Source organism: Trichosurus vulpecula, chromosome 9 (genome assembly GCF_011100635.1).
Source record: "Trichosurus vulpecula isolate mTriVul1 chromosome 9, mTriVul1.pri, whole genome shotgun sequence".
NCBI classification, from domain to species: domain Eukaryota; kingdom Metazoa; phylum Chordata; class Mammalia; order Diprotodontia; family Phalangeridae; genus Trichosurus; species Trichosurus vulpecula.
The window spans coordinates 94,221,782-94,248,385 of NC_050581.1; the positions used below are offsets into that span (position 1 = coordinate 94,221,782).

The window sequence follows — 26,604 nt, forward strand, 5'->3', positions numbered from 1 at the left end:
AGTCAAACCCATACCTGGAACTGAATTCTCTGTAGAATATAGCTAGCAAGTGGTCATATAGTGAAGACCTATAGTTTAGGGGAACCCACTACTTCCCGAGTTGACCCATTCTCCTTTTGCATATCTCTGATTGTTAAATTGGGTTTTTTTTCCCCTCTTATTTCAAGCCTAAATTTATGTCTCCAAGTTTCACCCTCTGCTCCTCAATCCTATCCCCTGGGGCCAAATAATATGAGTCTAATCCCTCTTCCACATGAATTGAAGTTGAGTCACACTCCAATATCAGCAGAGAGAGGTTTGGTGGCATGAGCTGCCTGCTACACATTGCAAACAAGAAAATATTCAGGAAAAGCAATGTAAAGGATACCATCTAAGAAATGTATATAGTAATACATGGAACAGTGAGTGATAATGCATTGATAAGCCACACTTTCCCTTAGCAGATGTCTGCACTGGGTCATGAAAACATAAGGGAGATTCCCAGGGTGTAGGGTGAAACCTTTGTGCTGAAATTAGGGGAGAACTTAGTCAGGAATCACACAGGATGAAAAGTCATGAATGGGCTGTGATCAGTGTCATTAGGGTGAAATATATGCACATTGAGGTGATCACATCTTCAGTGGCATCCTGGGCCTTAGAGTTTTGGGGATCCTTATCATTACCAGGTTCAACCAAAGAACTGAAGGAACATACAGAGGATGGTGCTACTTCTTTGTCCATGGTCTTTTAAATACTGTGGAAAATGGAAAAGATGCTTCAGAAAAAATGGTTACTGGCAAAAAAAAATGTGATTTTTTTTAAATGGGGAAGAATATAGATCCTTCCAAATATGGATTTATGAACTTTATCTCAATTTCTGGCTTAATTCTAGGATGTTATACTTGAGATGGTTTGTGAACATTTAGAAAGGGAAGTGGTCATTACGAAGATCCAATAAGAGTTTGCTAAAAACGGGTCATGCTGGACAAACTTCATTTCCTTTTTTGATGGGGTTACTGAACTGGTTGATCAGGGCAATGCCATAGGCATAGTATACTTTGATCTCAGAAAGACATTTGTTAAGTGACACTTAAAATAGTCCTGTGGTGGATAAGATGGAAAGATACAGGCTGAACTAAAGTTAAGTTAGGTGACTTTAGAGCTAGCTGAATAACTGAACCCAAAGGGCAATGATGAATGAATGCATAGCAATATAAAGTCTCTAATGGAGTGGATGGGGTCCTTGCTGCTGCTCTAATAAACATTTTTAATCAATTATTTAGATAAAGGCATAGACTTAATAGTTATCACATTTGTGGATGACATGAAGCTCGGGAGCATGGTATCATTTGGCCCGAAGTATCTCTGTAGTCTAAAGTGAGCAAGATAAAACTTAATAGGGATAAATGTAAAGCTCCATACTTGGGTTCAAAAGATCAATTGCTTAAGTACAGTATAAAAGAAGGGTAGTAAAGTATGGGAAAGGTGTAGCTAGGCAACAGTGTATGTATAAAAACAAAACCAATCAGGTATTATATAGTTCAATGCAAACTCAATATGCATTTTATTCCAGAATCATATATACAGAGTAGGGCTATAAAGTCTCACAAGAATTGAATTAGCATCATGGAACTGGCATCATGATAGAGTAGAACGAGCATTGACTTTCAAATCAGAAGACGTGGGTTTGAATCCCAGCTCTGTGTCTTATTAGGTGTGTTATCCAAGGTAGATAAGCTTCTCACCTTCTCTCTAAGCCTCCTCTGTAAAACATGGCAGTTGGAGGAATATCCAATGGAGGTAGCCTCACCCAGAGAATAATTTACTAACTTTACAATCTTGGCTGTCTGTATTTCTCTAGCAACTTTCAGATAAGAAGTAGAAGAATGCTTTATAATTAAGAGCAGTCAATGGCAGAGAAGTGGCACCAGTGGGAAGTCCAGTGAGGAAAGGAAGGGAGATGAGAGAAGAATCCCCAATTAGAAGAGCACTACCACTCTGGGCTCATCTAGTGAAGGGATAAATAGTCCTGTATTTCTCATTAGCTCCAGAGGGCATTACTGAGGGAAGAATCAGTAACTTGAAAAGCAGAGCTATTATGGAAGAATTAGTGAGAAGGCACTCTGAGCTCCATATACCTTGATAATAGCTCCTGAAAGCATCACTGTATTAGATTATAGTTAAAAAGCATTCTCATAACCATGACCCTGACCAGATTTGGTGTAATGAAGACAACATTGTACTGCTACTTAGAAGAACCTTGTTAGTCTTGACATGGGCTCTTTTGCTATACCATAAGAGCTAGATTTGGAAAGTACCATAGAGGTCAACTAGTTCATTCTCCTCATTTTACAAATTTGGAAACTGAGAGGAAGTTATTTGCCCAGGGACACATGGGTTGTTAGTGGAAAGCTTAGATTCAAACCCAGATCAGCTGATCTAAATTTATCTTTCTTTATAATGCATAGTGCAATGGTTCACTATGGCTCTAATCAAGCCGCTTAATTTCTCTGAGTCTCAGTTTTCCCATTTATAAAATAAGGATATCGATATAGACACTATCTAGAGAGTTGGGCAGGCGGTTCTGGGTTCAAATTCTGCCCCTTATACAAAGTGACTATGTGGTCCTAGGCAAGTCATGAAACTTCTCAATGCCCCCATACAGCTTTCTAAAAAAAAAAAAAACAGGTTGAAGAGAAGGTTCCCAAATTCATTGATAGAAGAAATTTCCTCACTTGGAAATTCCTTCTACCAATGAAATCCCAGATCCAGTCCCATCCCTGCTACCTATCTCACAGTGCCATTGTGAGGAAAATTCTTTTGTAAAGCCCTATATAAATGTGATATATTATTTTTAAAAGGTTTTTTATGTTCAATATACTCTGCTTCTTAAGGAAAGTCATGCAATTTTTTGAAATTTTCCACCAAAATGGTTAGATTTTTTAAAAAGTTCATGCTTTAAAAATAAAAGATTAGTTAATTTTTTTTTTACTTTCAACAAGAACTTCTCATTTCCCTGTGTCACTCCATAAATGAAGCATTGCACTACCTGAAATGGCCAAATGAAAGGCACTAGGTCTACTCACTACCGTTACTGCACATCTCTCTTGTTTTAGTTTAAAAACATAAAATCCCCAAAATTCTTATGCTTACAATTGAAATACTAAAATCAAGGGAGGGAAGGAATGAAACTTTTCTAGAATATATGGAACATTGCACCATCCTATCAAGTTAGATTTTTATTCTGAGCATGTGTTTTATTTCAATCAAATAAATATTTATTAAGTGACTACTAGCGATGTGCTAGCTATCTTGCTCAATAACTGCTAGGGAATACAAAGACCGTCTCTGTCCTCAGGAAGCTTCCATTCATTGGGAAATATGTATGTATATATATATACATATATATATACACATACACACACACATATATTATATATGCATATATATGTGTATATATATTCATTTACATAAATGTGCAAAACACACACATGTACATATATGCTTGTGTACAAATGTGTGTAAATGAAGTAAAGGTAATTTGTTGCCAGGGAGAGGGATTGCTGGGAGGACAGGGAAGAGTCAAAAAAGTTTTCTAGCAGGACCAGGTACTTGAGTTGAACTTTGAAAGGAAAGAGATTCCTAGAGGCAGAGGAGGAAAACTTGTTTTCTGCATATGGGCTACAACCTATACAAAAGCCTAAGAATGAGAGGTGGAATGTTATACATGAGGAGCCCCAAACAGGCTAGTTCTACTGGACTTTAGGGTGAATGAAAGAGAGTAATGTGTAATGGGCCTGGAAAAGTAGACCAAGATCAAGCTTTTTAGAGGCCCAACAAAGCCATTTGTATTTTGACCTGGAGGTGATCCCAGAGAAATCGACAAGTGCTTTTTTGAGCTGAGGACTAATGCGATTAGAACTGTGTTTTTGAAAAATTACTTAGACAGCGTGGCATGAAGGATGGATTCCACCTCAAACCACCCCTGCTGCTCCCAGAGAAGATGCCCACAATCCTTATAGCTCTGCCTTCAACTTAGGGATACTCTGCTGTGGCCCGAAATGCAATCTCATTTAAAGGACACATTGCAAATGAACAAAAATAATTCAGGATCGATTTCTAAGTGAAGCTGTTGTTTCAGAGAAACAATACTGACTAGAGTTGTCATTTATGAGGGGATTATATGTTTTGTTAAATCATTCTAATTAAATCTGCCTGGGCTCAAATAATTTTGGCTAATGTAATCAACTGTAAATTAGAGGCTGGATATGCATAATGCAATCATGCAGGGAAGCAACTTTTCTTGTAATCAACATTCATTCATTCATTTGACAAACGTTTATTAAACATTGACCGTTCAGAGGTACCAGACTAGACACTGGGCTAAATACACAGTTTAGGTTAAGGTGCAGTTCCTTCCCTCAAGGAGGTGCCTTTCTGGTATGGGGATAATACATAAACTCTTAGGGCAGTTGTCCTAGAGAAGAGCAAACCAAAGTACTTTATGAGGTCAGAGGAAGAAGATTATTGTAAATGCTATTCAATAAGCCATTATTACTACCTATTGCATACAAAAGAAACAAGTTGTAGTAGGCAGAGTATTGGCCTTCAGGTCAAGAAGGCCTGGTTTCCAGCCCTGCCTCTAAACTCATAACTGTTTTGCCAGTGCTGGGCAACTTTCTGAAACAGAATATTTCAAAGGAATTGTTAATCTGTACTGGTGGTGGCGCCCACACTATGAAAGGTAATGGAATTTATATAATTTATAGAAAATACAGCATTTCAGTTGGGATTTGAATTTAGAGTAGAAATTTAACAGGTTTGAAAAGAGAGAGGAAGGATATTTTAACTATAGGGATTAGTGTGAGTAAAGACAGGGGAGCAAGGCAGCCTAGAATATGTTTTAGGAACTGAGAATAATCTAATTTTCTGGAGCACAGAGTGTGTAGAGGGAGAAAAAATGCAAGAGAAGGCTAGAAAAAATAAAGAGTACCTGAAATGATAAAAAGAGGGTTTTGATATTTATTTGGAAGGCAATTGAGGGCTACGGGATATTTTAAGAATATCATGTATTTTATTACATATGGACTAGATATTAGAGGGATGGTGTCTTTGGTTTGATATTTGACACAAAGCAGCTGAAAATGGCGTCATCACGTTCTTTGGGATTCAAGTAGAGGTTTTAATCATTTGATAGGAGGGCATATCCAGGAATATTCCATTGCAGATGGAAGGGACAGATCTGAAATGAGAAGAGGGCTGAGAATTTTGGCTAAAGTGGACAGGCCTGGGGCACTTTTGGTGCGCCAAATTTACAGGCAAGATTCAAGGGTGTCCTCCTGTTTGTTGCTTTTGAAGCCAGCCAGATGCAGCTTTCCTTTCCAGTTTCCCCAAACAACATCAATCAGGCAACTGTGCTGATGACAGTGTTTTCTATGTGCATAATTTAACTGGCCTTTTGGGAAATTACTCTTCACAAAGGTTTTGTTTTTGTTTGGTTTTTGTTTTTTTGCTTTCAATTCACCAAACAAGAGTACCAGTAGAGAAGAACAAAGCTGGCTGGTGCCACTGTGGATGCCTGGGTTCTCCAGACAGCAGTAACAGATTTATTTATTGAATTTTCCACCCTACGTTGAAAGGAACATGAAGCTGGAAAGGGGTGGGGGATGGGAGAAAGAGAGATGATCTGGAACGAGGACATAGAATTTGTGACATCCAGTGTTCCTGACATCACCAGGGTCAGAAAATATCATGGCTTTACTTTGCAGACTCCAAGGATGGAAATAAATTTTGAAGGTCCTGCTGAGAAGATAATTTGGAAGGTGGTTTTATAAATATGACTGTTAATACAGCTGTCTGAAATGGAAATTCACAGTACGAGTAACAGAGAAGCAGCTTCTGAAATAATCCCTGCAGTAAACCCAGAGGGAGGGGAAAGAAGAGAGGAGACTGGGGAGGACTGGTGGAAAAGCAATTTTTCAAGCAATGGGAATCAAGGCTGTGCAATTTGGAGCATTCTGATGCTTTTTGAAATGTAAAAAAGTATGTATGGAAAGAAATGTGGCCAAGAAAGGGGCCTTGCCAACCCGAGATAAAGAACTCACTTCCTCCAACTACTGATTACTTTCCAAAGCAAATCTGAATGAACAATGCTGATTCTATATTCTTGTATAGAAATTAGGGATGTAATATCTATCACACTGAAAGGCAGCTGTAATTTGTTTTCCTTTCTTCTCAGGACAGAATGCCTTTTTTTTTTTTAAATGAGCATGCAAAGTACAATACCATCCCTGAAATTCAGACTTCAGCTGCCCTAGGCATTTGTGATTTCCCTCCTGGGGCCTGGATTTTAACATGGAAATGCACAAGCAGAAAAGATATCCCATGTTAATCTGTTCAAAATGCCCAAGAAATGAAGCCCAAAAAACTGCAGGGGAAGGAAAATAATAATGGAAAAGATGGTACTTTTCAGGCATTAGTTGCTCTAGGTAATACTCAAAGTTTTCCAAATTTGACAAACCTATTCATCTATCCATTGTATTTGAAATATTACTTAATGGTTTGATATACTGAAGATAAATATATGCAAAGGAGTACTGTAAGACAAATATCATTTCCCAATTCAACCCTAAACTATCTGGAGCAGAAACTCCTATGATATCCTTAACTGCTTCTTTTTAAATTTTTTTTAAATTCATTTTATTTGAAACTTAAGAAACAAAATAAGCATTTCCATAATATAAGATGGGAAAAAAAGATGACTGCACATGAAACTGCAAATCTATTGTGTACAGCTTTTGCTGTTCCTTTTAAATGTATAATATGGTTACCATGTAACTTTCTTTCCCCCCTTTTTTTCTTCCCCCTGCCCTAGAAATGGCTATTATTAGACACAAGCATGCATGTATAGTATGTAAAACCATTCTATACATACTTCCATTTATCAGTTCTTCCTCTGGACACAGATAGCATCTTCATTAGATATTTCTAGTTAATTTGGGAATTTACAATAGTCAGAATGACTTAGTCACTCAAAGTTGTTCTTACAACAATATTGCTGTTTACTATATACAATGTTCTCTTGGTTCTGTTCATTTTGCTCTTCATTATTTCATGCAAATCTATCCATGCTTTTCTAAGACCGTCGAGTTCATCATTTCTTACAGCACAATAGTATTCCATCATGATCATATACCTCACCTTGTTCAGCCATTCCCCAATTGATGGGCATGCCCTCAACTTCTAATACTTGATCCCCAGAAAACAGCTGCTATAAATATTTTGGAACACATAAGTTCTTTTTCTCTTTCCCTAATCATCTTGTGAAATAGATATAGTAGATGTATTACTGGGTCAAAGGGTATAGGCAGTTTAATGACTCTATGGGCATAATTCCAGATTGCTTTCCAGAATAGTTGGATTAGTTCACAATTCCACCAACAGTGAATTAGTGTCCTAATTTTTCCACATCTCCTCTAACATTTGTTACTTTCTCTTTCATTCATTTTAGTCAATCTGATAGGTGCAAAAGGATATTACAAAGTTATTTTAATTTTCATTTCTCTAATCAATAATGATTTAGAATATCTCTTCATATGTTTATAAATTGTATTGATTTCTTCATTGAAAAACTACCTCCTCATATCCTTTGTCCATTTATCAGTTGGGGAATGACTCATATTCTTATAGATTTGACAAAGTTCTTTATATATTTGAGATACGAAACCTTTATCTGAGAAAGTCTATAAATTCCCCTCCCCCAATTTTCTGCCTTCCTTCTTATCTTAACTACATTTGTTTTATTTGTACAACTTAAAAAAAATCAAAATTATCCATTTTATACCTCATACTGCTCTCTATCTCTTGTTTATTCATAAATGGTTCACCCATCCGTAAGTCTGATAGGTAATATGTTTCATGTTCTTCAAATTTTCTTGTAATATCTCTTTTCATATCTATATCATGTATCCATTTTGACTTTATCTTGGTAAATGATGTAAGACACTGGTCTATGCCCAATTTCTGCAAGACTGCTTTCCAGTTTTCCCAACAATTTTTACCATAAAATGACTTCTTATCCCAAAAACTTAAGTCCCTAACTGCTTCTAAGATAATTGAAACCCACATAGAATTCCCAATGCTTGTTTTAACTATATGTTGTTGTTGGTTTTAACTAAATCTTAGATGAATTATTTGACGCCCCATCTCATTCCCTTCCTACTTTCTGTAGGTGGCTCCAAGCAATAAGAAAATGGCTGAAAGGGAACAGAGTAAGGATAAAGAAGTGTGAATTTGGAGTGAGGGAACCAAGATTCAAATCTTGCCCAATACCACTTACTTCATGTGTGGCCGTGGGCCTTAAAAACTATTCCATTGACACCTCTCAATCTACAAGTAGGGAAACTGAGCCCAGAGCAAGTAGGTGATTTATCTACAAATAAATAGATACTTAGTAGCTAAGCTGGACTTGTCCCTATATCTTTGGATTCCCAGTTAAGTATTCTAACCACTGTGTCACCCGGAACCTGCCTACACAGTCCCTTAATAATCTAAAGTTGTCAGTGCTCTTTCCTCTCAGCTCAGGATCTCACGCAGACATAGGTTTCACAGGCAGGACCTAAACCAAGGTCTTCCTAACTTCAAGGCTCATTTTTTGTTGTTGTTGCCAGGCAATCAGGGTTAAGTGACTTGCCCATTGTCACACAGCTGGTAAGCATCAAGGATTTGAACTCAGGTCCTCCTGACTCCAGGGTCAGTGCTCTATCTAGCATATTTTCCCAATGTTATTTTTTTTTTATCAACGATGTACAGGCATTCCTCAGGCATAATAGTTCTTTGCTCCCAGAACAGAATTACAAATCTCAGAGCAAAAGTTATAATGGAAATAAACCAAAAACCGAGACTTCCCCAGCCACACACACACACACACACACACACACACACACACACACTCTGCCTTTTACCATCACTAACACAGTTTTATGACTTTGAGAAAAAGACACAGTTTTGTTTATTTGTTTGCTTTTAGTTACCACATAATTAGTAACACTGGTCATGCCACTATCCTGCAGCAAATGGGATTTGGGTTAACTAGAAAGAACTCCTTGGCATGTAATGCTGCTAAATGCCAAACTGAGTAAATAGCAAAATGAGAAGAAAATCACAATCACCATACTCTTTAAACTCCCTAATGAATCCTTTAGACAAGACCACATTTCTTTTGTTCAGTGTCATTTTGATCTGTTTCCCTGAAAACAATCAAACAAGTATTTATGTGACACCAGTCACACGCTAGCACTGAGTTATCGCTATCCAAACAAAGAAATGGATATTTAGGTTGTGACTCATATCATGAGTTCACTTCCTCTTAAAGATATTGTCTTATTACCTGGGAGATAAAACTTGAAATAGCCGTGAACCAGTTATCCTCTGATTGACTTCAGACACTGAATTCCTAGACCTTGTCCGGATGATTTTGGCTGCCGTAATACCTCATTCTTAAAACGCTAACCACCCTTTTCTCACTTAGATTTTTCTTTGCACTAATATGATGTGATTTGAAATTAGGAAGGCCTTCCTTCCTACATTTATCATTCTGAGAGAAAGGTACTGACGACATAAAATAATACCTTCCACTGCTCCCCCTCGCCCCCCTACTGATAGTTAAATATTGGGAGACTACAAATATCTGCGGCTAATATTTCTGTCATACATTAAGGTTTAATGGCACACTTTCTTCACAAGCACCGTATATAAAGTTGTTCATTTGTTTTTAGTTGTATCCATGGGGTTTTTTTTTGGCAAAGATATTCTGGAGTGGTTTGCCATTTCTTTCACTAACCCATTTTACAGATGAGGAACTGAGGCAAACAGGGTTAAGTGACTTGTATATAGTGGCAGCATCACACAGCTAGGAAGTTTCTAAGTCCAGATTTGAACTCAGGAAGATGAATCTTCCTGACTCCAGGCCTCCAGCACTCTATCCACCATGCCACCTAGATGCCTATATATGAAATAGGTAGTATAATAGAATAGGAACTCCTTGAGGGCAGGGATTGTTTGCCTTTTATTTTTTGTCTTTGTACACCCTGTTCCTAGCATAGTGCTTTACATGTAGAAGTCACTTAATAAATGCTTGTGGAATTGAATAATGAGCATCATTTCATCTCTTTTATAGATGAGAAAACTAACTCTGAGAGATTACAACTAGTGAATATCAGAGCTGGGATAATTTAATTGGTCTGCATAGTGTTGTAGGGGATTGAAGTACCAGCCTCCCCCTCTCCTCCCAAAGCTAACCACAAGCTTCAGAACTCTGTAGAAATGATTGCCAGACTTTATACATGAATGTGGCAAGAAAGGGTGGGGCCACTGCTGAAGACAGAGTCAACAATATAATTTAGCAATTTAGTGGATTGCTCACATGTTCAAGGTTGAACAGTAATTGCACCCTCTCCAAAGTTAAAGAGATACTGCTATAATGATATCCCAGGAAATAAGCAGATGTCCCTGCCTTCTTTATGTGTGATACAAAGAGTTGTATTCTTCAATTGGCCTGCTCTGTGCAAGTCCGCCATGCTAGTGCTGGGGATAATAAACCTGACAAGTAGGGCCTGTCATTCCCGTATGGCCAAAAGTATATGCAAAGACATGGACATGGGAGCAGATGGGATGAGAACCAAGGAGCAAATCGGTGCTTCTGGGCTGTTCCAGGTTTAGCCATGTATATATATGGCCTTATTAGCTATGATACCTTGGGCAAGTCACCTGACCTTGATTGCCTCAGTTTCTTCATCTGTAAAATGGAGATAATACCTCTCAGAGTTGTTGTGAAGATCAAATAATATTTCAAGAATCAGTCTGAGGATCAAGCTAATATTTACAAAGCACTTAGCACATAGTAGGTGCTATGTAAACACTGTCATCATCATTACCATTATCATCATTTGAGAGTGCCCAACACTCAACTCCTCTTCACTGTATTACTGGGAGGACACAAGGTCAATGTTAAAACCACGATAACCGATAGACTAGATTAAGAAATTCCACTTGGCTTGTCTTTTTATTTTTTCCAATTATGTTTCAGTGGCTTATAGATATTTTACTTTCAGAGAGTAATTTTTCTAATGTGAGTTATTTCATGATCAAAGGGAGCTTTGTTTGCTTCCTACTTCAACTCCCTCCTTTATTGCCCAATATATTTGGTTAAATTTGATTCGTGGAAACCACTAATCACTAGAGTGATTAAAATTGCTGAAGAAATCAATGGAGTTAGGGAAGACTATTTTCCACATCAAGTATTGAATGTGGTTAGTCCCTGACTTAAACGTGACTCATGCTTATACATGCATGACTGCTGATGTCTGCTTCCTGCCACCAAGGCCCTCTTCCACCATTCATGTTCCTTCCTCTTCTTCTGATGCCACTCTGTGCCCATCCAGCCTGTGAAATGCTCCTTATTGCTAGAATGACACCCCTCTGTGGCTATGGGAGCAGCCCCACCTCCAGAATGTCCATTCTTGTACTCTGACTCCCTTTCTCTTTTGAGGCCTCAAAATGCTAGAGACTCAAAGAACAAAAAGACAAAGGGCTATTTTTTAAAGGGGAACCTGGGGTCCAAGGCTTCGAATCAATTCATTTCAGCCCACAGTTATTAAGTGTTTACTATGTTCAAAGTATTGTGCTACATACTAGATATACAAATTAAAAAGTCCCTGCCCTTTAAGTCATTTATTATTTCCACTGTATTATGGCATAAATAGGTTTTTGAGGGCTTGCCTTCGGTGTGAAGTCTTCTCGCATCCTCTCAGCTGAAAGTATTCTTTACTTCCTCAGTATTCCCCAGAGGATTTTCTCTGGATCTTTGCATTGTTCCCATGGAATCATTCCTTGTACCGCACTTTATTTGCAGGCTTGTTGTGTTCTCCGCACAGGCAGTAATCTCTTTGAGGGCGGAGACCATAGTTTTTTCTTGTCTTTGCATCTCCTGTGCCTGCGTCACGTTAAGTGAATTAAAAAAATGAAATTAATTCAATTGAATTAGAATTGCCTAGTAACCTAACCATTTATAACAGATATCAACGGGACAAAGTGTTTGGAAAAGACAAATTTATGGATCAGAAAGTCTTCATAACTGAAGAATTCTTTATCTACTTCTACTCCAGGATGCAGAGGGTATGACTTGGTCCTAAAATGAACTTTAAATATTGACTTACAAAAATACTCTTTGAACACACACAAACTTTCACTGTTGAAAAACAAATCATTTCTGGACCCAGTCATTCTGCATATATTTGTTGAGCACTTTTCAGCTAGATGTCCTAGTGGATAGAGTGCTTGACTTGAAGTCAAGAAGATCTGATTTCAAGTCATTCCTGCTAAGCTTACTAGCTCTCCTAGCTCTTGTGACCCTGGGCAAATGATTTACCCTCTCAGCCTCAATTTCCTCTTCTGTAAAATGATGATACTAATAGAATCTTCTTCATTGGGTTGTTGTTAGAATCAATTGAGATATGTAACGTGCTTTGCAAACCTTAAAGTGCTATATGAATGTTATCATCCTAGTCATCCTCAGCAGCAGCAGCAGCAGCATCATTATTTTAATTAAATAGCCTTCTTCATGCCAGACCCTTAAGGGAAATACAGATGTAGAAGATATCAGCCATACTGTCAAGGGGGTGTAATAACAATTTAGATTTGAAGATCTTTCCCACCCACTAATAGACCATGTGACCTGCTTACCTCACAGGAGGCCTAAGTCAAATGTGGTGGGAGGAGCTTGCTGAGAGGAAAAGAAAAGTGTGTCACAGGAAATGCTGAGAGAGGAGGTAGAGCTGAGGGAGAGAGCAGACGTAGTTGCTGTGAGTGTATTTGTGGGAAGGCCCCAGCAGGAGGGCAAATGGTTTTTGGATGGCAAGGCTCCATGCTGTGATGTTGTATATTGAATCCTTTGCTGCTGTGATGGGTTGGGCTTATTGGTTATGGGATCTGGTTCTCTAGTGTCTAAATAAATGTTTTACTTCTTCTACCTTCTATGTGGAGAGTCTCTTATATTTTGAGATATGGAACCACATAGGCATTTTGATAATTATCATCTATATTGTGATAATTGCCTTGCTAATACAGGGGGCTACACGGCTGACTTGTTGTGAAGACAAAATGAACAGTCCTAAAATAACATTGAGCAATATGGCATGGTATGTAGTTAAGAAGAAAGTGGAAATGGTAGAAAGAGGGCCAGCGTTGGAATCAGGAAGACCTGCCTCAAACCTCCTATCACCTATGTGATCATGGGCCATTTAGTGCCCCCAGGCACCCCTCTAAGACTAAGTAGCAGACTGATTCCCTTTGGTGGAGAGAATTTCTATACTGGGAGCTCCTCACATGGGTGGATTCACAATTCCAGATACCCTCCCCCTATTCATCTATGCATACACACACACATACATACACACACACACACACACACATACATACACACAGACACACAGACACACACACACACACACACAAAGTGAGGAGACTATGGCACTTTAAATCCTGCAGGAATTCAGAGAAGGAAGAGATACAAGAGATGCAATAGTCAGAAAAGGCTTCATGAAGGAAACAAGACTTGAAAGGTTGATAAGATTTGCGCAGAGACGGTAGAGCATTCTAAGTGAAGAGAACAGTTGTAAAAAGGCACAGGTGTGGAAATGAGTGTGGTTGGTTCATGGGATCATGAGGTGGCTGGTTTGACCAGAGCAGAGATCATATATCAGGAAGTAGTGAAGAATACAATTAAAATTACTAGTGGCCTTCACTTTTCAGTGAGCCACTTACCCATAAATATCTGTAGATGCCTGACTGCTGAGCTCTTTACCTTTATGATATTTGGGGCCCTTGCTATGTTGAACCACTCATTTTGGCTCTTTTGTATGATATGATGGCAAGAGAACTGACTCACATGAGACGCCCTGGCATCAAAAACCAGCCCTGATGTTTACCACCTCTGTGGTCCTGGGCAGGTCATTTCACCATTATGGTCTTAGCTTCCTAATGTGTAGAAAGAGGAAGCTGGACTAGATGATATCTCAGGTCTCTTCCAACTTTAATCCATCATCATGATGGCCTTAGACTGTTTTGTTGCTGTCCATCATTTCTCTCAAACTTTATTATAAACTACAAGAGCTCAGAGACCAAATCTTATACTCCTTTTATAACCCTCTCAACAATAACATGGTGCTAAATGAGTGTGAAATAAATACCTGGTGAATTAATCATTACCTATCTCCAGTGTGTGTCCACTCTAACAAATACACCCTTGCCCCAAGCAATCTTTCCAACACATGGTTGAGGTTCTGTTATTCCTCCACTCAAACTTTTATGTGACTCCCAGTAGTCTCCTGGGTAAAATTTAAGTTCTTGATCTTGCAATCAAGACCTTCCAAAACTGAGCTTAATCTACCTACCCATGTTAATTTTAGACTACCTTTACAGACTGTGTTCTGGTTGAATTGTACTATTCCTCATCCACGGTTCTCATTTTATTGTCTCCCATTTTTGAGCCATTGTCCTTTGACAAAAGCAATGTTGTTCCCAGCACCATCTCCCACATGGTACCATCTTTTGTAACAAAGACATACAATTAAAACAAAACAGACACATTGAACATATCTGCCCCCATATGCCTCATTGCACACCTGGAGCCCCTTCCCTCATCTGCCTACCAAGACCATTTCCACATCTTGACTCACACCAGCCTCCATGCTTTCTGCCCACCCCTTTCATACACATCTCCCTATTATCATTGTTTGTTGCTCCTCCCTTTCCTTGAGATTCAGCTCAGATATCACTGTCTCCAGGAAGCCTTCCCTGACTCCCTCAAGTAAAAATGGTCTCTCCTCACTCATGCTTCTTCTAGAACTTTGCCTAGACTTTTCCTTTGCACTTTTCTCATTCTCTCAAGTCACAGTTATTTGTGTATTTAATCTTCCCCCTTTAGGATATAAGCTCCTTCAGATCAGGGCCTCTGCCCCATTTCTCTTTGCGTCATCGGTAACTGATACACATAACATAATAGGTACTTGGTCAATATGTGTTGAATTTTTAACTTTCTTGAAGTATGTTCATGGCCAAGGCAGCCTCACAAATGAAGCCACCTGTCCTTAAGTGGAAGTACTTTTATATATGTACAATTTCATGTAGATAAATGTTTTCCTATATTATGTTCTATGTCATGTTTATTTTGTGTGGTTTTCTGGAAGATCAGGAAGTCATCCAAGTTCCTTTAATTTCCTAGCCAACCAAAGACTTGTCTTTTTTTTTAAAACTTCTTGTTATTTATACAGTTACTTGAAACCTGTAACCTAAGCTTCGTTGTACTTCAAGCAGTCTATGGAAATGTCATCCCTTTGAATGTTAGTTGGCCAATTTCACCCTGTTTCCAAGGTTCTGTCAGATTTATGGATTAACCCATAACCAGGAAACTCATTTTTAAAGGAACTCTAATTATAGGATGTACCTGCATGCATCTGGAGCCAAGATGCCTGATTCTCCCAATGAGGCATGAGGGTGTGCCCTGCAGTGTTCCACACCCACACAATTCTGACACCTCAGGATTACACCTAGATCTGGAGAATCATTGGCCTCAAACTGCTATTGAGCATAAGTTCTTTGTGTGTGTGTGTGTGTGTGTGTGTGTGTGAGAGAGAGAGAGAGAGAGAGAGAGAGAGAGAGAGAGAGAAAGAGAGGGAGAGAGAGAGAGAGAGAGGGAGAGAGAAAATAGGACCTCTAGTGGTAAGATCCATGAATATCATTCTATTCGGAGGGTAGGACTATGGCTGAAGGATCCTTTGCCCAGAACTACGGGGACTAAGAGCCTTCTACAGCGAATCGCCCTCTCCCTTCCCATGGAAAGGGGATGCAAGATCAACAACAACAGCAGCTAATTTTTGTATAGTGCTTATTATGTGCCAAGCACAACATTGAGCATTTTATAATTATTATCTCATTTGGTCTTCTCAACAATCCTAGGAAGTAGGTGCTAATATTATCCCCATTTCACAGACGAGAAAACTGAGACAGACTGTGGTGGACTTACTGAGAGTCATCCAGCCAGTAAGTGTCTGAGGCCAGATTTGAACTCAGGCCTTCCTGATTCCAGGCCTGGCACTCACTCTATTATGCCACCTATCTGCCCCAAACAGAACTTACCCCACAACCTGAGGGATTCAAGTTAGCTTTCCTTTAATTCTTCCATAATCTCTTCCCCTAAATCACTAGAAAGTGCAGGTCATGCACACAGTCATGCCGGCATGGAGTCTTAGCCTTCTGGTGGCCTTGGCCATTTGCAAAACCTAGGTAAGAATCAGGAGCAGTAGAAAGCCAAAGGCAATTTTTAAGAGTTTAGGCACTTTCCCTCTCCTGGCAAAAAACAAAACAAAACAAAACCAACAACAAAAATACCCCTCATAGAGAAATAAATATTACTGTTTTTTGAAAGTAGTAGAAAGCACATTCAAGGGCCTGGGTTCAACTCTTGGCTCTTTTATGTGACTTGGGTTGAGTCACTTCACCTTTCTAGGCCCCTGTTTCCTCAGCTGTAAAATGATGCTTCTAAGGCCCTCTCAGCTCTGAATCAATGGCCCTATGATGTTCCTTCATTTTTATCCTCCCTTAACACTTATGTATTCTTCCATTCTTCCTCTGACTTTCAGCTTACGTAGTTACATAAGTTACTGCTCCGTATTATAACATACACAGACACATATTTTCTGTAATAACTTAATAATAAATATACTGCTATTGATAACTTTAATAATAATGAAAGGCAGCTTAATGTTATAGTGGATGGAGTACTGAGCCTGGAGTCAGAAAGATTTATCTACTTGAGTTCAAATCTGGCCTCAGATACTAGCTGTGTGACCCTGGGCAGATCATTTAACCCTGTTTCCCTCAGTTTCTTCATCTGTAAAATGAGCTGGAGAAGGAAATGGCAAACTACTCTACTATCTTTGCCAGGGAAACAGCAAAAGGGGTCACAAAGAGTTGAGCACAACTGAAGTGACTAAAAAACAACAGCAAATAATAATAATAATAACAAATTAATAATAACTTCAATTGAAAAGATGCCATTGTATGCTCATTCCTGTGGATAGGTCAGGACCAACCTTATTTGACTAATGTATTTAAAGTGCATAACAAGGTTGTTCGTATCTCTTGTGGACTCATAGGACTCTCAGACTAAGAGATTTTAGATTTTTGTAAGAGAGTTATAATAGCCCTTCAATAATTCAAAGATTTGGAATGTTATCAGTGAGCTTCCTTCGCTCATACAGATTGTAGTTCCTTGCTATGTAATAGAAGTTTTTAGAGGGTTGCTAGGGCTAAAAACTTTATCACCCTATGGATTAGCTATGCTGTCCCCTCTGCCCCATACAAAAAAAAAAAAAAACCTAGCAAGACAGCAAAGAAAATCAGTTTCATTTCTTTAGAGTTACACCTTTTAAGTTTCTAATGTGTTTGTACAACGTTTTGTCTCATTCCTTATAGTTCCATATTATGTATTTGATGTTAACATGCACATATACAAAACAAAATGGCATGTCTTTGGATAGCATGGAAACATACAGTCCATCACTGGCTCATATTTAGACCCTTTCAAGCTTTGGGGGACCAACCTGGGCTTCCAGTTGGACATAAGGATGAAAATCTCTAATCAGCGGTCAACCTTCAAGCAGCCCAGGCTCACCTCCAAGGGAGGAAAAAGAAGCAGAGGAGTCATTGAGTGGTCAGGGACACCAGTGATAATTTAGACTTGTATAGCACTTTATGGATTCAAAGCGCTTTGGATATACTATTCCATTTAATCCCCATAGCATAAAGTAGATGGTAAAAGTATAATGAATACCACTTTACAGTTAAGAAAATATGGGACTTGAAGAGATTAAGTGTCTTACCCAAGGTCATAGGATTGAGCTATAAAGTCAGAAGGTGAACCCCATTCTCACTCAATTCCTGTGTCCTTCCCATTGTTCCATTCTGTCCCTTTGATATCACTTCTAAGACACTGGGTTCTTTTTTGTTTTTTAAAGAACATTTACTATTATATTTTTTGGTAACCTAAATATGGTAGAATGTAATATGTAGAGATTCATATTATCTGAAATGATATTAATTTATTTCAAGCTCTGCATATTTGGGAAATTCTAAAAGCAAATTAACGTTTCCTCCTTCCTCCCTACAGGTTAACCTCCGAGCCACTGATGTCCGGCTCATGCGGCAACTGCTTATCATCAATGACAGCATTGAGTCCATCAAATGGATGATGGAGGAGAAGGGTACAATCACCAGCCGAGGCAGCAGTCTCAGTGGGAGCCTTTGCAGTTTACTGGAAAGCCAAAACACCTCCTTACAAGGAAGCTATAATAGCTTACAGGACGGCAGTGATGGGTTGGATGGAATATCAGTGGGCAGTTATCTGGACACTTTGGCAGATGATGTCCCAGGTCACCAGACTCCCTCCGATTTGGACCAGTTCAGTGACACCTCCCTAATAGAAGACTCACAGTCTTTCTACAAGCGTCCCAAACTTGATTCTGAGTATTACCGTTTTGGCTAATAGCAAGGGCTTTTTCATGGGACTGGTGTGCAATTAACTTATATTTATCTTCTTTCTCTGCTGCTATTTTATTTTTGTGGTAAAATTGCAAACTTTTTCAAGGAAAGCTTATTTTGAAGCCGCTTTATAAACTCTTTACTTGCTTCTAACATTTCTTGTAGGGATTGATTTCTCCTCCTGCCATTCTTAATCTCCATTCTTAATTTATTGCAGAGACTTTTCCCCTCATAGTACAATGCCACAATTAAAGTGGGAAAAAAGAACAAGCAATAAACTTTTTTTTTCTGTTTTTAAAACACGTGTTCAGGGATTACCAGTAAAACATTTTGCTAAATTTAAAAATAAACTATGTTCTGATACCAGCAATTTTGTAGATCATGTAGTTCTTAAATGATTGTAATTATTGTCATGTACGTATCTGTGAGGTCTGGTGTGCATAATTTCTATTTCTTTGTTTATCCTAAATTGGCCAAACTTCTGATGGGAATTATTAATTGTGGGCCTACTTTCCTCACTGTTTCCCTTTTGCATATACTGAGCACTTTTTTCTGCTCTTGAGTGTGCATAAAGGAAATAATTTGGATATAGGAAATCTTCTCTCCCCATCATCATATGAAATCAGCCTCAGATTTGTGGTGTTTTAACTTTTTTTAAAAAGTTAGAAGCCGCACACACAAGAAGTTTCAGCTGTAAATCATATGGAAAGGTTTTGGGATCTTTAGGATGATGTAGATGGCAATCCATCTTCTCTTTCACCGTTAAGTGAAGTAGCTAAGTAGCATAGAGTTGGACTCAGCATCAGAAAGACCTGAGTTCAATTTGTCCCTCAGAGACTTACCATCAGGGGGCCCCAAGAAAAATCACTTAACATTTGTGATGTGTTTTTCATCTTTAAAAAAGTGCCAATAATAGCACCTATTTTTTAGAGTTGTTATGGGAATCAAATCAGAGAACATGTGCTGTAATGCTTTGCAAGCCTTAAAGCACAATAGAAATGTTAATTATCCATGTCATTTCTATGGATAAAAATCCCATCCATTTCACATGTTGAACCACTTGATAGCATCCGTTGATGTCTAGAGCTTCTTCTATGTGCCAACGCAGCACAGAGGCAGAAGAGAACCTTTTAGATATGGGGAAATCAACATAAATAAAGTCTTAGAGGCCAGCATATTAAAGTGATAGAAAACCTTGACTAGAATGGCCTTGTGACCAGAATGGGCTCATGAAAGGAGAGGTGGGAGTGGGGAAGAAGGAGTTATCTATATAGCATAACTTGAGAGGTGTTGTGTGTTCCAGGTTTCTTTCATACCAGGCATGCCACGGCAATGGAAATTATTGCTGCTATATTGACCCTCTGAGTACTCTCTGGAATCCTGTATGGTGTAAAACATGACATTTTCACTGGGTCAACATATTATGTTTCCCAGACTCTGATGTATAAGCAGATTAATTCTTCTGATTAAACCTATTAGTATCTATTATCACCTGGGAGAGTGCAGGGTCCAATATTTGTTAGATGGTTAGGTTGCAATGGGGAAAAGAGGTAGAAAAGAGGTCTATAGGAGCAATTCCAAAGAACATGTTAGGATTTCAAATACATTGACTCAGAAATGCTGCTTTGCAAAAAAAAGGAGCCAAGTAAATTTTAGAACAAAATAGACAAAATTAAACCTATAGTTATTATTATGTGATGTTTAAAAAGTTCAAGAGACATAATTTCAGCATAGTTAATCATCTTGTTAATAGTGCTAGCATATTACCAATAAAATGGGTCAGAGACACTCTTGAAGGCCAAAGACAAATCATGGCGGTGGGCTCACAGTTTATATGCCCTTGAGGATGGCAATCAACTCTGATTGGTTAGCAATGAGAGAGAAAATGACTATTACAATGAGAGGTGGACCTGTTTTAATGAGGGGCCGGGGCAAAGTAACTTTGATAACATCACTTACTTCTCCAGAACCTTCATTCTTCAGAGGACCATGACAACAGGGAAATGATGACATGACTTGCAGTTGACTTGGATTTGAGTGAGAGAGGGCTGTGCAAGGTCACCAGCCTCACTTTCTCCTCCAGAGCCATCTGAGTCCAGTGGCCAGATATTCATCGGGACAACTGGAGATGCCCCAGGATGCAATGGGAGACCCTGGCCCTTTTGGGCTAAGGTCTTTCCAGGTTCTCACTTTGAGTGAGGTAACATAATGGCCATTCAGTGAATAGGACTCTTTAAGAAGTGAGTCAAGAGATGACTCCTTTATAAAAAAAAATCAAACTGGGAGGAGGAGACCCTCAGGGTTGCTGGCTAAAAGAGAAACAGTTACTATCTACTATTTACATTCACTCTGTACTGGGGGGCAGGGACTTATTGTCCAATGTACGAGCTCCAGAGTGAATTTTTTTTTTTATCAAAGGAGCCAGGATCACTGGGCCATCTCTAGTCTTCCTGATGAATGTCTGGCCATTGAACCCAGATAGCTCTGGAGGAGAAAGTAAGGCTGGTGACCCTTGCACAGCCCTCCCTCATTCAAATCCAAGTCAACTGTAAGTCATGTCATCATTCCCTGATGTCCTGATCCTCTTTGAAAAGGAAGGACAAACACAGTACTTCTAAATTGCCCAGTCTTGGCAAATCTGATCAAACACTTTATCCCCACCCATACTAGTGTAAAGTGCAATGGGCTTCCTGACCTGGGTGGGGCCTGAACAAGAGTGAGGAGAAAGCTAATTCAATCTCATCAGCAAAGTCTTTCAGAGACTGAGCCTTGAAATGAGGACTTTAGAAAAAAGGAGGAACCCTGGATCTCCCCAAATCATTGGTTATTAATGATGATTTCTCTCAATTTAAAAAATTTGCCACACATAATCAGTATATTCATACATACTTTCATTGTAAGCATTTCAAATGGAAGAAAAAAGTATCACTAACATTTAAATTTGCCAACCTGAAGTACCACCAGAGGAGGGCAACTCCTCTCATCAAGAAATCATGACATTGAAAGAGTTGGGAATGTTTCATTTGGCGAAAAAAAAAACTTAGCTGGAACATGATAACTGAGCAGCTGGATGGTGCAGCAGTTAGAGTTCCGGGCCTGAAGTCAGGAAAACTCATCTTCCTGAGTTCAAATCACTGACTAGCTCTGTGACACTGGGTAATTCATTTAATTCTATTTGCCTCATCTGCAAAATGAGTTGGAGAAGGAAATGGCAAACTGCTCTAGTATCTTTGCCAAGAAAACCCCAAACAGGGTCACAAAGCATCAGGCACAACTGAAAACAAGTGAACAACAACAACACAGGATAGCTATCTACAAATATTCAGAGAGAAACAGTTTTCAGATTTCAAAAACAAGCCCAACTAGAGTCGAACAGGAATGCATTCCTTATTACTGAAGTGCTTCACACTAAACCTGGATTCTCAATTGTCGGAGATCTTCAAGAAGGGACTCCTGTTCAGGCAGGCATTAGACTGGATGATTTTGAGCTCTCTTGCCACTATGAAACTCTGAGACTTAATTAAATTGAGTACCCTAAGATTTTGATCTCAATCTGCTGAATTACATAGAATCTCAGAGAGGGAAGAGGCCTTAGAAAACATCCAGTCCAAACTATAGTTTAGCAAGAATCCCATCTACAATATTCCCAGATGCTCATTTAGCCATTACTTGAACATGCCCAGTGGGAGGGGATCTACCACCTCCTAAGGCAGCCCATGAAACTTTTAGATAGCAATCATTGTTTACTTCTTCCTCACATGAATCTTAAGTTTAATTTTTTCCTGGTTTTGAGGTCAGTTCTCTATCCACCAAGCAACCCTACTTCTCTATGGCCCTTCTGTGCAACAATGTGCTGGAGATAGTGTGTACCACTAGGGAGGACTTACTGTTAAATTACACCTTTGGAACTGACCAATGCTCCAGATTTATTGGGTATGATTTATTGTGTTTATTTCTAGACTTAAGGAAATGATTGAGAAAGTACTAACAATGAAGATTAAAAGTGCGTATTATGTATTTTTTGAGAGCCAGTTCTTAAACATTTATCAGTACACACCTGCGTCTAAGTCTTTTCATTTCAATTTAATTCAACAATGACAAATTCTAGACTACCAGTAATTTTATGTACCCTGATTGTGCCATCAGCATGTTAACTATACCTAGCAGCTTTGTATCAACAGCAAATTTGGAGGCATGATATTTATGCTTTTATCCAAGGACAAAAATGTTAGGTAGTACAGGACTACACACAGATTTCTGGAGTACTTCCCAGGAGACCATCTTCCAAACTCACATTGAACCAAAAGAGACTAAACTAAGCCACCTACCAAATTCTGAATCTACCTAATTTTCCATTATTTAGCCAATATCTCTCCCTGTTTAACCTGATAACAGCACCAGAAACCTTAGAAGCAGCCCATTTAGATTCCAATAGTGAATATAATACCTACTAAGTGCATGATGAGGCACTTACCCCTGTAAGCCTCAGTAAAATGACTGGATTTGACAAGATTCCTCTGAGGCTCCTTCTGGCTTGAACTCTATGAATCCTATATTCCACATTCTAATTTCATTTCAGATGGCAGCTATTAGATAAAATGCATTCTCTCAAACTAAGTTCTCTAGCTCACCTTATTACCCATATTTTTTGAAGATTTAGATTATACTTCCAGCACCTTTCTTGTATTTTTATCTTGGTAATTTCTTGATGTTTCTGCTGCTCTTCCTACACTGCAGCTTCTCACTAGGGTATGGAGTATGGAATTGATTGTGTGACATAGGAGACACTGGCACAGGACTGCTCAGCATGGCGTGCCCACGTCAGAGAAGGTGTTGCGCTCTGGGAGCAAAGCAGAATTGAAACAGCTCAAAGGAAACACAGGATGTACAAATTTAGAGTATCCACCCCAAATGTTCACACAGACTGTTTGTGCCTGACCAATGGTAGAGTGTTTTGAGCTCATATCGGTCTGATCGGCCAGTCAGACACATTGAAACTCAACTCTAGCATAGTGATGTCATTTTGGTCCTCTTTGAGATCCAAGGACAGCAACAACAATGGAGTATGGTAGATATAAATTGACACTTTTCCTCCCTCCTCTTTACTTTTCAGCTTTTCGCTCCTTCTTTCCCTTCCACAAATCTCCTGGTGCTGACTATATCTTCCACCCATTTTCAGTTCACATTTTGGCATGGAAGGGTGTCCGGGAAGGAAGGAAAGAAGGAAACGAGTATTTAAGTGCCTACTATGTGCCAGGCATGATGCTAAGCACTTTACAAATATTATCTCATTTGATCCTCTATACAACCTTCTGAGGAAGGTGCTATGGTTATCTCTATTACAGTAGAAAAAACTGAGGCAGACAGAGGTTAGTGACTTGTCCAGGGTCACATAGCTACTACATGTCTGAGGCTGGACTTGAAAATTCAAGTCTTCTTGACTCTAGGCCTAATGTTCTATTCCTTGGGCCACCTAGCTACCTCCAGGCAGCTGAGATGAATAGAAACAGAGAAAAGAAGAGTGGAAGGTAAAGGAGATGGGTGCAGTACTTTGGAAGAGTCTATTACTCCCCCTGACTCCAAGTATTGTGTGTATATGTATCTTTCCTTAGAGCCTTCAACTAAGCATGCAGAAAACTTGAAGAGAGTTGTTATTTGCTATGTATTTCTCAGTTTCTATTTTTTATAATTTCAAACCCCTTCCAGTTCCTCATTAGTAAGTAGGAATGTGAGTGAGATACATGAAGCCATATGTAAACTTCTAATGTTTTAATAGTTGATTTTACTGAGGGGATAGGAATGAGCAGTTAAACAACATTAATTAATCCAATGTTATTCATTGGTCACAAGAGAATGAATGTACATAAGCTCCTAGCTTTCAGTCCTAAAGAATCCCCATAACTAATCTCGACCTGGGTCCCTTGATATTTGATCTCTGTCATCACTTCGAGGGAAATGGGTGAAAGTTAAAGGAAAAATTTCCTTCAAGTTGTTCTACTCAAACTGCACTATACTGTCTTGGGGAAACTGGAATTTTCCTTTGCTACCCTTAACCTAGCTATTTTCTAAGAATGTGTTTTTTTTTAATAGTTCTGTTTTCCACAGAGACAGAGGGAATCAAGAGGAGAGCGTGAAGGGAAAAATTGAAATGTGGTCCCTCTGAGGTGTCTTTAACTATTTGGGAGAGCCCAGGTGACCATTTAGGACATCTGCAAAATTTTGGTGGGAATCTGGGCTCTGGGCTCACATTCTTCAACTGCCAAGGGCATAAGAACATTGAATGTTTTTCCAAAAAGCAGCCTCAAACCTCACCCAGGCAGGGAAGTTGACCTTTCATCCATAAGATCTTCTCCCCAATTCTATTGTTCAAAACACCTTGATAACATTCTCTGTTCCCTCCCTTTTTCCTCTTATCTCTTCACCAAGACAAGCACCTTTATTTGTGCCCTCGATCTCATCTCTTTCTATCTCTTACGACAACTGGCCCCTTCAATCATTCCTTCTGTTTTTGTAATCTTTAATCTATCTATATCTAATGGCTTCTTCTCTGATGCTTCCTAACGTACCCAGCTCCCCTTCACTTGACTCTACATTCTTCTCAAGTTTCACCCTAAGCATCTCCTTTTCATAGCCAAACTCTTAGAAAATGCCATCTCACTTGTCACCACCATTTCCTCATCTCCCAAGCATCTTTCAGTGGGATACAATTCCTATGCCCTGTTAACATTCAACTAAAACTCCCCTCTGGATTATTATCAGTAATGTTCCAGGGAATTTGAGTTCTTTGAAGGCATGGCCTTTTTTGTGTTTCGTTTTACCTTTTTAATGTATAGTGCCTGGCACATAGTAGGTGCTTAATAAATGGTTGCTTATTCTTGTTAAGCTGTAAGGATCAAGGGACTTCCATAGGATTTGCTGATGATACAAAGCTGCTAGGTATTATTAACATGCTGATGGCACAATCAGTGTTCTTTGCACTCTTAAAGGGCCAAAAAGGCCCTCTGAGCTTCACAAAGTAACCAGGAGTCTCTTCTACACCAGCATGATTGTCTGTATCTATTGTATGCCTGGGATAGATGAAGATAAATATAAAAGGTTCATTCTATATCCTATCCCATACAAGCCATCCCCCTATGGATTATAAATAAGATTTTTTTTTTCGTAGTGCATCTTGTCTTCCTTAACCTTATTCAATCACCTAAGGAGCTTGGGAATGAAATCACTGCAACCATTTTGAGTCAAATGACATAGATTCAAATCCTGGCTCTGCTACTTATTCCCTATATGCCCTTGGTCAAGTCACCTAACTTCTTGAGGACTCAGTTTTCTCATCAACAAAATGATAGAGTTGGACCACATGACTTCCAGGATCTCTTCTAACTCTAATTCAATGTAGGGACTATTTCTTTCTGGGCTCATTATGATCCTATGATTGTATACCTTCATGCCATGAGCTTGGAAGTCCTCAAGTCTGGAAACTGAGTTGATTCTGTAATTATATTATATACCTTGTACTGGCTTGGTGGCACGCCTAAGAAAACAGAAACAGGTAAAGTCTACTACTTAGCTTTCTTCTAACACTCACTTCTTAGAATTCTGAGCTTGAAGGAGAACAAATTATAGTGTTCAAAAACTCCTGAAAGATAACTTGGTTATGTTCATTTCTGCCAAATAATCCCATTTGACCATTTCCTTTATTGCTTTTGTGCTCCTGGTGGCACAGTCAGATGGATGATTCATTTTAATGTGATCGTCTTTTGATTATTATGACTTGGAAAGCCATCAAAACCTCCCTACAGTCAAGATGATCATTACGAGGTAGATGTTATTAACAATCATTCATTGAAACAGGAAGCTTTTCACAAACAGTGATCCTTTTTCTTTTTTTTTTTATCCATCTTCAAAAACCTCTAGATCATAAGCATGTAATTAGCAAATGAGGGATGAAGAAAGGAAGAAATCTTATGCAATCTTCAGATTTTCCAAGGTATTTTAATAAAATATCTTGCATTGCTTAGATGAGGGGAG

At 38.9% G+C, this 26,604-nt stretch overlaps 1 protein-coding gene across 2 annotated transcripts in view; it reads left to right on the forward strand.

Moving 5' to 3' along the window:
* LURAP1L (leucine rich adaptor protein 1 like) overlaps window positions 1-18,946 on the forward strand; it is a 57,859-nt gene extending 38,913 nt beyond the window's left edge. For both annotated transcript variants that reach the window (XM_036738452.1, XM_036738453.1), the window contains one exon: window positions 18,206-18,946. In XM_036738452.1, coding sequence (XP_036594347.1) covers window positions 18,206-18,580 — 375 coding nt within the window. In that variant the 3' untranslated portion in view covers window positions 18,581-18,946. The remainder of the gene's footprint in view (window positions 1-18,205) is intronic.
* Window positions 18,947-26,604: the final 7,658 nt, after the last annotated feature.